This window comes from Piliocolobus tephrosceles, chromosome 20 (genome assembly GCF_002776525.5).
Source record: "Piliocolobus tephrosceles isolate RC106 chromosome 20, ASM277652v3, whole genome shotgun sequence".
NCBI classification, from domain to species: Eukaryota; Metazoa; Chordata; class Mammalia; order Primates; family Cercopithecidae; genus Piliocolobus; species Piliocolobus tephrosceles.
This window is the reverse complement of record NC_045453.1, coordinates 29914386-29927200: the sequence shown is the minus strand read 5'-3', so window position 1 is coordinate 29927200 and position 12815 is coordinate 29914386. Positions and strand designations below refer to the sequence as shown.

Sequence of the window (12815 nt, the reverse complement as noted above, 5' to 3'; positions counted from 1 at the left end):
CACCCGCAAAGCCTGCTGCGGAGAGATGAAGACTGATTTGGGCTGGGGAGACTCTCATCCTTGCAGACATGGAAGCAGCAGGTCATTTGTCCCAAGAAAGGGGCTGCACCCTTTTGTCCTGGTTCATGGTGTACCCCTTCTCTTCCTTGTTTGCAGAAGAAATCACTCGAGACTCAGGAGGGCCATGTCAATCAGCCCTGCCTCTCAGATCCAAGAAGATGATCAGGGAGGCCTTGTCTGCCTCATATCATACTCCCTCGTTGGGGACCCATTTCTCCAGCTCCTATGAGCGCTGGCTCTCCATCCCCTGAGCTCCAAGGCCATAGGGCACCTTCTCTCCCTCCTGCACCCCATCTTTGCTTCCTGCAGTCGCCTGGGGGTCAGGAGCATGTGCATTTTGGCTATCTGCATGCAGAGAACCCCGAGCGTCTCTCCTGTGACACACGAGAGCACGTGTCTCGCTTCATGCTCATTCCAGATTGAATTGGATGGGATTGCAGAGCATTTAAAGGATTGAAGGGCATGTGCTGTCCAATGTGACGCTCAGCTGTGGCAGCTGAGGAACGAGCCAGGAGGTGAGCCACTCGCCTGCGGCGGCTGCAGAAACTAAGCCCCACAAAGCCAAGGCTGGTGAGCGATGCCGCCCACGGTGCAGCTGGCTCCAAGGTGCCTTCGCTCCATGCAATTGCTTCACATCCTGTTTGTCCAGAAGCCGGAGAGAGAGAGGAAAGAAAAGGCCTGATGACCCAGTGGCTGGGATCGGTCCTTCCCGGGCTGGGATGGCCGGGATGGGGAGGGCGGAATTGGGTAACTGGGGCCAGGCAGATGTCACAAGTGTTAACTAAGTTCTCACTTGTCACTTGGGCCTTGGTCCATCGAGAGAGATGACTGGAGTGAATGTGTTTTTCACAATTAATGAGAAACATTCTTGTGGTGTGGGCCTTGGAGGGGTAGCCTATAGCCCTGGGCCTGGAAAACAAAGAAGCCACAAGGAAACCCAGATGCCACCCCTGTGTGGCGTGGGTGGGCTGCATCCCCTCCTTTACCAAGGGGCCCCACCGTGCTCCCTGCCTGCTCTCCAGGCTCTTTCCGCAGAGCTCGCTGCGTTCCTCGGGCTGGCCACGCCGATTTTGCTCAGGTCGCCTGGGGTTTGCCAGTGGTGCCGGGATGCACTGGCTGGGCCCTGTCCTCAGCTCACTCTGAGTCCTGCCTCCGCCTGGCTCCTCTTGGGAGGCCTTTCCCTCTATTCCTCAGTGAATCCCTCCTACCTTTGGAGTCCCCGTAGGTCACCTATGTCCATGCCTGGGCAGTCTCTCTGAATTTTGGGGGATCCTTTTCCCTGCCATCGCCTGGACTGATTGGCAGATGGTGCAGGGGTCAAGCTCGCAGGCTCTAGTTTGCTGGGCCAGGGTGTGGACTCCATCTCTGCACTCCCTAGCATTGGGTCCCTGGTGGGTGACTTTGCGCCTGTGACCTTGCTTTCCTCCTTTGTAAATGTGGAGTTACGATTCTACCTTGAGATGTTCCAGCGAGTAGCGATGCATGGAACGGGCTCAGCACGGTGCTTGGCACACATTGGTGGGCTTTCATTTTTGTTGAGAAGCAACAAGGGAATCAGCTGTACCCAGAATACTTATACTAACAAATAATTGAAGATAATGATGTCTTATCTCATGAGGATATTGATGGTTTTCCCTACAAGTCTGGAAGTAAGTGGATCTAGGGTTGGTTAGAGTCAGGGTCAGCAAAGGTTTTCAGTAAAGTACCAGAGAGTCGATATTTTAGGCTTTGAGGGTCAGATGTTTGTTTCTGCTTGCTGTTTAGTGTAACAGTAGCCACAGGTCATGTGTTCCTGACTGTGCATCGACTGTGTTCCAATAAAACTTTATTTGCAAGAACAGGCAGTGGGCTGGATATAGCCTGCAGGCTGTAGTTTGTTGACCCCTGGGCTAGAGTATCAATAGGTTCGAGGCTTTTTCCCTTCCAGCCCCCTCACCTTGACAATGTTGACATTTTGCCCTGAGGCTCTCTCATCATGGTTGCCAATGTGGCTGCCTCCATGTCCCCAAGCATGGAAGGAAAATGCAGTGGGCAAGAAGGAAGGATGTTTATCTCATCATGTGCCTGCCTTTTTTGGGAAGAAGACACTTCTGAGAAGCCTGCAGTATCCATCCCCAGCAGGAGCTGCAGGGGAGGCTGGAAAGGGTCTAATGTGCAACCTTCATGGATGGAGGAAGGCCAGGCACGAGGGGGCCGCGCATGACTGTAGGGTCCACACCAGCCACTTCTGCCTCACCTCCCTGCAATGACTGGGCCTTCTCCACTCTGCTCTGGACCATTGGAGCAAAGGTGTGGTCGGACAGCTTTCCTGGCCTCTTCAGACAATAGTAGCCGTGGTGCTTTGTGAACAGATGGTGCCTACAGTGTGCAAAGGGCTGAAGTTTTGACAATGTGAAGGACTCAATTTCTGCTTTATGTCGGAAAAATGCCAAGGTAAGTTCACCCCAAAACTTGTACACTGTGTCTCTCATTATATGCATAAGCACCAAAGCTGGAACCTCCAGATGGATGGATAAAAATTGTGCTACTTACAGACAGCAAAAAAGAATGAACTGTTGAAACACGCAGCTACGTGGATGATCTCAAAGGCATTGTACAGGTTGGAATAAGCCAATGCCAAAGAGTGGCATTGGTATGAAATATCTAGAAAATGCAGTCATAGGGATGTGAGTGGGTCAGTGTTTGCCAGAGGGCGGCGGTGGGGGCCACGTGACTACAAAGCAGAGTTTCTCAGCCTTGGCACCACTGGGTAATTCTCAGTTGTGGGGCCGTCCTGTGCATCTTAGGATGTTAACAGCTTCCCTGGCCTCCACTCGCTCAATGCCAGTAGCAACTGCTCGGTTACGACTACCAAAAATGTCTCAAACATTGCCACATGTCCCTTGGGGAGCAGCATCACCCCAGTTGGGAGCCACTGAGCTAAAAGGCAGCTCGGAGAGTTCTTTGTGGCGTGGAGCTGTTCTGTATCCCCATTGAAGCTGGGTACCAGCATCTGTACACGCGCTAGCACTTACAGATGGGCATACCAAAAGGGGTCGATTTTACTGTACGGTAACTTAAAAACTAAGACTTCAGAAAGCAACAGAACACACCACAGAGAGACAAGCACTGAGTCCCAGTGAAGAAACCAGCAAAGCCATGGCCTCTGGGCCCCTCTACCTGCCTCTCAGGTAGGCCAGGCCTCTTTCCCACCTGGCTGCTGCAGCCTGCAGAGGGCTCAGATACCATTAGCCCGCAGGAAAGCCTTTCTGTCCCAACCTTAAGGAGTATATCTTGGCAGATAGAATACAGGATGCCCAGTTAAACTTGAATTTCAGATGAACAACAAAGAATCACTTAGTTCAGCACGTCCTCCATGATGCAAACATTATGTGTTTATCTGAAATTCAAATTCAATCAGGCACCCTGTGTGTTTTCTTGGTTTTTTTTTGTTTTGTTTTGTTTTTTTTTTTGCAAAATCTGCTATTCTTGGGCAAATCTGCAGGCTTTAAAAAAAAAAAACTATCAAACCTCTGCTAAAATATGTTTTCCAACTTTCTCAAAGATACAGATTTTATGGTTAAAATATGCACGTCCTGCCTCCCTGCCTACATCAGTTTGTTCACCCACCTCACCCCTATGCTTTACAGATGTGGGCTGGCTCCCTAGCCAGTGTGACTTGTCCAGGACATTTAAATACAAATAAAGTAAATAGTTACACGCACTGACTAAATCTGATATTTTATAATATAAAATGAAAAGGCATTGTTCTCCTGCAAAATAACCTTTCTCAGCCCTTCCTGGGGTATTAGAACAAAATAGGTGTTACAGATGCAAACACCTACGTTAGTATGTGCTTTATATATATATAATATATTAATATGTCTTCTATAATATATACAATGTTATATATTATATATAAGTATATATTATATATAATAGTACGTATTATAGCATATATAATATATATAACTATAATATAAATAATGTATAATAAATATATATAAATTTATAATATAAATATATACATTTATAAATATAAATATATATTATATATAATATACCATATATACTACATTATATATGGTATATACTATATTATATGCTATGATATATATACTATATATAATATACATTTTTATATCATAGTATTTTTTTATATATATATTTTTTTAGGTGGAGTCTCGCTGTGTCACCCAGGCTGTAGCACAGTGGCGCAATCTCCAGCTCACTGCAACCTCTGCCTCCCAGGTTCAAGCGATTCTCGTGCCTCAGCCTCCCAAGTAGCTGGGATTACAGGCATGCACCATGACGCCTGGCTAATTTTTTTTTGTATTTTTAGTAGAGACAGGGTTTCTCCATGTTGGCCAGGCTGGTCTCAAACTCCTGACCTCAAGTGATCCACCTGCCTCAGCCTCCCAAAGTGCTGGGATTACAGGCGTGAGCCACCACACCCGGCCTACATTTCTTTCTTCCTAGGTGTAATCAGGCTAATTTGCGTGCAGCTCCCTATGGGAGGGAACTTTCCTTCTTTTGGCCCCACCAGAGCCTGGGCCTGTCTTGCCGCTGGAGCACCCCAGAGCACAGGGTAGTGCTGGGCTCAGTACCCGAGGTGTGAACACGTGTTCAGTAAATGAATCTTCAGGCACTGGTTGATGCTTCATGATGCACCTTCTAAGTTCATTAATCTCATCTTGATAAAGCACTACATTCTCTGTCGGGGTTTGTAGGTCAGACTCCGCTGCGATGACTCACCTTTACACATCTTCCTTTCTTGGCTTGTTTAGGGAGTGTGTTTGTACAGCCACGGCTCTTGACCAGGGACGGTTTTCCTCCCAGGGGACATGTAGCAATGTCTGGAGACATTTTTGGTTGTCAGGAAATGGAGAGGTGCTGACGGCATTAGTGAGAAGAGGCCAAGGGTGCCGCTAAACATCCCACCATGCGTGAGGCAGCCCCGATGCCGACCGCGCCCGAGTGGGCAGGCCCACCATGCTGGCTGTGGCCTGTCTGGGGAGCAAGCTTTGGAGCCAGCATCAAAGCTGGCTTCTGTGCAGGAGCAGTGGGTGTTGAGCTTGGAGGAGGAGGAGGGTAGTATGTGTGAGGGTTCCAGGGAGGCCGGCCCTGAGCATGGTGGGGCCTGGAGGAGGGGGGGGCAGGAGGGGACGTGCTTCTGGACCACCACTCTCTCTCCCAGCCCTGTTGGTTCCCCACACGGCATTCAGAATGGGTCTCCCACCACAGAACCCTGGCCACATCGCCCCCCGCCCAAATCCCTCGCTGGGTTGGGAGACCCTGCGTGACCCAGCCCCTACCCACCTCGGCCTCACCCCCTCGGGCTCCTCACTCCCTCTCTCCGGCCTCACACTCTCTGGATCCTGGCTCACTGTCTCCGGCCTCGCTGGCCTCCTCACTGTGCTGAAACACACTGTATTTCTCATGAACCTGGCATGTGCCATTCCCTCTGCCAGGCATATTCCCTCCCCAGGCCTCATGGCTCACTCCGCTCTGTGCTCCAGCTGCCTCCCAGACACCTTCCCCACTATGCCCCACGGTCGTGTCCCTGCTACCCTGTCCTGGGTCCTTCCTAGTCCTTGCCACCATCAGACGCAGCACTCTACGCCCTGAGCCGATCTCCCTCTCCAGTCAGCTCCTTGGGTGGTCGCGCGCTCGTTCACCGATGTGCCCCAGCCCCTGGCACATAGTAGGTGCTCAAGAAATAGTTGCTGAATGAATCAATGAAAAAACAAGTTAGTTGTTCAAGCCTGGGACACAGAACCTACATTAGGAGAAGAGGACGAGGCAAAGGATGCTTCTGTCTCAGCGTTTCCAGATGCGAAGCTCCTCCGTGGCCTCCAGGGAGGAGGTCGGTGTGTTTCGTCGACGTGGAAATATGTCTGCAATATATCACGTAAAGGGCAGAGTTATATGAAACAGGATTGACGGTGCAATCCCAATCACGTGGAATCGCACCCTGTGTCTGCGTCACGCGTGTGTGACGGGGCAAGCCTCACGGGTGTGGGTGAACTTAGAGGGGCCCTGTGCTGGGTTTGCTTCTGCTGTCCCTACCTTAAAATGATGAATCACTTTTGAGCAAGAGGTCCTGTGTTTTCATTTTGCACTGGGCCTGGCAAATTGTATAGCTGGTGCTGGCGCCTGGAGATGGATGGGAGGTTGCTGCCCGCAAATGGGCTCTGAGCAAGACGTTCCAGGGCCTACGTTCTTCTCTGTGATTTCCTCTGTTTGCAGTCATCAGGTATTGTTTTCAGAGCACCCTGTACCCCAAGAAAAAGTCAGATAACTGAGTTTAGAGTATTTCAGTCCAATTTCTTCCAAATGACTATAGTCAGGCATTTGACATTTCAAGGAATACCAGGGACAAAAAGACCTAGCTGTTGGGAGAAGTTGTCCCCTCCCCACCCCTGGGGTGCTGACTTCCAAGCTTATGTGTAGGCCCCACGCCCTTCTGGGGAGCCTTGATCCTAGTTGAGTACCAACTGTATACCCAGACGGAAGGGAGGCCTTGGGTGTGTTTGCAGCACGAGGTCTTGTGGCTGTCATGGCAGAGAATGCAGGCTTTAGTTTTGACAGACCAGGGTTCGAATCTTGGCCTTGCCATGGACCAGCTCAAAGGCCTTCCTCACTCAGTCTTGTTCCTCCTTTGCAAAGTGAGCTTGCGGCATCTGCCCTGGGGCTGTGTTGAGGATGGGGTGGGCCGTGAGCTCCCAGTCTGCTGTTGGTGAGGCAGGCATTTATTCATTCAGTATATAGCCAGACCTGCGGTAGGCATCCTTACAGTTATTCATAAAAACTGTCCCTCTAAGGCGCAGTGAGTGGGTCATTCCCACCCCTGTTTGGCTTTTTAGTTTTTTAAAAATGTGAGATCTAATTTTCCTAACATAAAACTCACCATTTCAAAGTGTACAATTCAGTTATTTTTTTTTAGTATATTCTCATTGTTGTGCAGCCATCCCATTGTCTAATTCTAGTATATTTCCATCACTCCCCCCGAAATATCCCTTAACAGCCACTCCCTGCTACCCCAACCCCTAGCTCTAGGCAACCAGTCAGCTACTTTCTATTTCTATGGATTTACCCGTTCCAGACATATCACAGAAATGCGATCATTCAATGTGTGGCTTTTGCACCTGGCTTCTTCCATTCGGTGTAACGAGTTTCAGGTTTGTCCGTGTTGTAGCATGGATCAGAAAATGACTCCTTTTTATGGCAAACAATATTCCACTGTATGGATACACCATATTTTGTTTATCCCTTCATTAGTTAATGGACATCGGGTTGTTCCCACTTTTTGGCCACCATAAATAATGCTGCCGCCAACTCTCATGTACAGGTTTTTCGTGTGAACCTGTGTTTTCAGTTCTCGTGGGTACACACCTAGGAGTGGAATTGTTGGGTCGTGTGAAGACTACATATTAAATCCTTTTTAGGAATTGCCAGTGTATTTTCTCTATCCCTCTGCTGTTGTTGTTGAAGGTGAATAAGTGTCTGCCGTGGTGTTGTTCAGCCTTTAGGTTAAAAACCTGAACCTTTTCCCGAACCCGGTGACAGCGGGGAAGATTCCATACCTGCTCTCAGAGCACCTCTTCCATGTCGGGTCCCAGATGGCTGGCACCATACTCTGTGTCCCCAAGTCTCTAGGAAAGGGGCAAGAACAACCCAAAATACCAGTTCAGACTAAGCAGTCAAAGGAGTTTTCATCTTAGTGGCTGGAGTGAGAATGCGGGCTTCAGGGCTGACTTGATCCAGTGACTTGGCAATGTCAGGAGAGACCCGGTGTCTCTGCTCTGCCTTCTACCAGGGTGGCCTCTTTGGAAACGTGGTCACCTGTGATTACCAGATGGTGGCCATTTCTGTGGCTCCATCCCTCCCTTCTCCCTCAATCCTGTTGAGAGAGAGAGGGGGGGGGGGGGGGGGGCGGGGGCCAGGCTTCCTTCTGGACACTGGAGTGGGAGGCTTCTTTTCCAGAAACCTCCAGGATACCTCTCCTTCATTCATTGGCCAAAATGGGTCATGTGCTCATCTCTGAACTGATCACTATAGCCAGAGGATTAGTTGCCTTTTATTAAACCACAGGCCCCACCTCTAAGGCCAGGGTGGAGGCTATGTAAGGCACAACTGCCTCAATGAAAATCCGGTTGGCTACCAAGGAAAGGGGGAACAGATATGTCTCATGGCATCATCCCCATTTTACAGATGAGGAAATTCAGGCCCCAGCATACAACTTGCCTCTCTCAGCCCGCATAGGCTGGTTAGTGGCAGATGTGGGTTTAAACACCCTTGAGACCCACTTCTTGCCCCTCTGTCCTGACATTTCTCAGCTGAGGCTGTGGCTCCCTGGATGTAGCTGTCCTGACAGCTGCCCAAAGCAAGCCAGACGCCTCCGCTCAGAGGTGCGGAGAGACTCTTTGCAGCGCGTGGATTTAAGGTATCTGGAACAGCATCGGCTTTTCAGGCCAGGCATTTTTATTTTGCCCTAAAAGCCTTCTAGGGGGAAACAGAATTCCTAGGGGCTCAGCTTTAATGGTTTCTTTTATAGAACCATTCAAATTATAGATGCGTGAACTCGGGGAAACCCCGCTCAAGAATGCAGGAAAGCCGAACGTTAAAGGGGGTTAAGGTAGAATAGTGGCGGGTGGGGGGAAATTTGTTCTTTTAAACATTAGTTGTTAAAAAACCAAAGTGAACCCCCTGGTGCCGATCTGGTCCTGGGAGGCTGGGTTTCTTGACTTCTGGCCCGTCTGGGGGACTCCAGGTGAAGTTAATTCCAGATGTGAACGGGCCCATCACTTGCTGGCCTCTGACCCCTCCCACCCAACTTGGGGGCACCGTATCTGCAGAGGCTCAGCCTCCCAACTCCCTGTTGTCCTCATCTGGGTTCAGATTCTGATTTGTTGCTTCCAAGCCGGGTATCCCTGGGTGGGTTATTCAGCCTCTCTAAGCTTGTGCTGTCATGTGTAAAATAGGCTTTGTTTCCACTGGATGCTTTTTTTTTTTTTTTTGGCTTTGAAATACTCATCACCCCCAGGCATGGCATTACATATCTATTGCCAATGACCTCATCACTGTCCAACGCAATGGAGAGATAGTGTGTTCTCAGGTCCATCTGCAGAGCACAGGACATGGAGTTTGCTCCCTCTACTTTCCTCCCCTGTTTTCCAGGACCCCATACCCTGTTGGTGTCCCCATTCTTCCTGCCCAAGCTTCTTTCAGATCCTTCCTTACCGGGTACTCCTGCACAGTCTCCATTGCATTCTCCTGACCTCTCAGTGGAAGACAGAGGCCACCTAGGCTCAGTCTTCACATTGCTTCTCAGGCTGCACATTTTCCCCAGGCGAACTCATCCAGTCTTCTGGCTTTAAATCCCGTCTCTATGCTGGGGATGCCCAAGCTTACATTACTATCTGGACCATTGCCCTGAGCAAGCATTTATTGAATACTTAGGGTGTGCAAAACTCTGCCCTGAGCTAGCATTTATTGAGCACTTAAGGTACACAAAGCTCTGCCCTGAGCCCCAGCTGTGCATTAAGTGACAGAGGCAGGGCTTTGAACCAAGGCGGTCTGGCCTGGGCCCAGCTGCCTCCCTTACTAGCCCAGAGCTTATCTCTTCCAATTGATCAGTTGATCAAGCCTAGGCCAGACCTCTGCTGCCCACCTGACACCTTCCTTTTGGTGTCAGGTAGGGATTTCAGATAATATCTGCTAAACCAAACTTCATTTTGTCTTCCACCCTCTATTTCCCAGCTTATGCTCCATTGCCTCAGTTTCCCTACCTTGATAAATAGCCCCTGTCTTCTTCCAGGGGCTTGGGCCAAGAGCATGCCAGTCTTATGAGACGCCCCTTTTTCTCACACCTTTTATAATCCCTCCCCAAATTCAGTCCTAAATCCGCCACTTTCCTGGTTTGGAGGCTGTGTTCTTGTTATTTGAGATGTCACCTTTGGGGGAAACTGGATGAAGGGCACTTGGGACCTCCCTGTACATCATCTTTCAACTTCCTGTGAATCTGTAATCATTTCACAGCAAAAAGTTAAAACCAAAATAAATTCTAAAGATGGATTTCAAAAATGAACTCTTGAGGATCTGGCCATTTCTCACCAGCCTCCCTCCCTACCACCCTGGGTCCAGTCTCACATCATCTCCGACCTGGACCATTCTGTTGCCTCCACCTGGTCTCCCTGCTTCCAGGTTGACCCCTGCAGTCTGGTCTCCAGGGGCAGCCTGAGTGACCTTATAAAAAGCCACTGAAAGTCCCACCCTAGTGGTTCTCACTTCTTGCAGAGTGCCTTGGTGTCCTAACCAGGGCCCTGGATATGAAGTTCCACTCACTGGGTGGCTTGAAACAACAGGGCTTTATTCTCTCACAGTCTGGAGGCTAGAAGTCCAAAGTCAAGGTGCCACAGGGTTGTCTTCTTACAAAGGCTCTAGGGAGGAATCCCTCCTTGCCTCTTCTGGCTTCAGAGGCTCTTGGCAATCTTTGGTGCTTCATGGCCTCTGTCTTTCCTGGGCTGTCTGCATCTGTGTCTTTATGTGGCCTTCTTGTGGGGACACTAGTCACTGGATTAAGGCTCATCCTAATCCAGTATGAGCTTATTTTAACTGACGACAGCACATCTGCAAAGACCCTGCTTCCAAATGAGTTCACATCCTGAGGTTCTGTGTGGGTGTGAATTTTAGGGGACACCCAGCAACGCAGGACAGTGGGCTGAGGCAGGTGCTCGTGGGTGTGAATTTTAGGGGACACCAGCAATGCAGGACAGTGGGCTGAGGCAGGTGCTCGTGTTGCCCATAGGATCCAACCTGACTCATGCCTCTTCTGCCCCTCCCAGTTGTCCCTGCTACTCGCCCCTGCCCCTTGAACACACCCTCCTCGCTCCTGCCTCCATACATTCACCTCTGCAGTTCCCTCTGCCTGGAATACACTCTTCCCAAACATCCACTGAGCCCCCTCACTCACTGTTACCCAGATCTCTACTTGGATGGCCCCTGTAGTCATTAGGGTTGTTTGCAGTTGCTCCCACCTTCCCTGGCACAGAGCAAGACTGCCCCCCAACTCCCTGAAATTAGGCAGATACCATGACCTGCTTTGGCCAATGGAATGTGAGTGGCACTTATGGGGTTCGCTAGCTTGTCACCTTCCGCAGCCCTCAGCCTGGTTCCCCACCCGTTATATTTCCTGCCTGCCTTCCCCACTTGCATGGAAACCCGGAGAACAGGACGTTTTCTTGGCTGCTTTCGCAGTTGTGTTCCAAGTTCCTTAAACAGTACCTGGCCTAGAGTGAGTACTCAATAAATACTTGCTGGATGGAGGAATAAAGAGTTCATGAATGAACCGGGAGGCAGAGCGTCTCTGCAGCCCTGTCCCGCTCGTGGCCCTCCTGTAACTACTCTTCTGTGCACTTGGCTGCTTCCTGTCCAGGGCAGAGCATCAACCCCAAGTTGGCGGGCCTGATTGGGCGGCACGGGCCCCAGAATAAGCAGCCCTTCATGGTGGCTTTCTTCAAGGCCACGGAGGTCCACTTCCGCAGCATCCGGTCCACGGGGAGCAAACAGCGCAGCCAGAACCGCTCCAAGACGCCCAAGAACCAGGAAGCCCTGCGGATGGCCAATGTGGCAGGTACGCCCAGGTCGGGGGGATCACAGACTCACCACAGGAACCCAGCAGGGCCCCAGCGGGACCCAGCAGGGGACTGACTCAAAATCCATTCAGGTGCTTGCCAGATGGCTCAGGAAGAAAACCCCCAAATCCTTCCCTACACAGAGCATCTTAATTCTGTAAAAGTAATAAACTAGCTTAGAAATGCAAGTTGCGAAACATTAGTATAATACAATGCCAAGCATGTAGATATTTAAATAGACAGAACAATGGCAGTGCTTGCAGCTACACAGAGATGAAGGAAGACTCTGAAACATGGATGGGAAGACCCCCAGGGGGCTTACCCCATGGAAGGAGGGGGAGGAAGAAATGGGGAGGTAGAAGTGTTTGCTGTTTCTTTATTTCATAAAATGAAACATATTTTAAATTCATGGCACACTTTAATACTTGATAAATATATGTGTATATATGTGTATTTGTATATATGTATATATGTGTGTGTGTATATATATATGGTTGGTTGTTTGTTTGTTTTTTGAGACAAAGTCTTACTCTGTCACCCAGGCTGGAGTGCAGTGGTGCGATCTCAGCTCACTGCAACTTCTGCCTCCCAGGTTCAAGTGATTCTCCAGTCTCAGCCTCCCGAGTAGCTGGGACTACAGGTGTGCGCCACTGTGTCCAGCTAATTTTTGTATTTTTTTAGTGGAGACAGGGTTTCACCATGTTGGCCAGGCTGGTCTCAAACTCCTGACCTCAAGTGATCCACCTGCCTTGGCCTCCCAAAGTGCTGGGATTATAGGCGTGAGCCACTGCACCTGGCCAGGTGGTAGGTGTTTAAAGAATATATGATTTGTGCTACTCGGGAGTCTGAGGCAGGAGAATGGCATGAACCTGGGAGGCGGAGCGTGCAGTGAGCCAAGATTGCACCACTGTACTCCAGCCTGGGCGACAGAACGAGACTCTGTCTCAAAAACAACAACAACAACAAAAAGTGTTTTACTATGGATATTTTTATACATTCAGAAAACAGAAAAGAATAATGAACTGTCATATGCCTATCAGCCACCCTCATCAGTATTTTATTTCATTTCACCTTGCCCAAAACCCTCTTCCAACCATTATTTAGTTAGTTAGTTAGTTAGTTAGTTAGTTAGTTAGTTAG

The 12815-nt window shown here is 49.7% G+C and overlaps 1 protein-coding gene across 1 annotated transcript in view; it reads left to right on the top strand.

The window, feature by feature from the left end:
- Window positions 1-12815, top strand: part of BMP7 (bone morphogenetic protein 7) — a 96903-nt gene that overhangs the window by 71482 nt on the left and 12606 nt on the right. The window contains exon 4 of the mRNA XM_023231964.2: window positions 11477-11674. Coding sequence (XP_023087732.1) covers window positions 11477-11674 — 198 coding nt within the window. The remainder of the gene's footprint in view (window positions 1-11476; window positions 11675-12815) is intronic.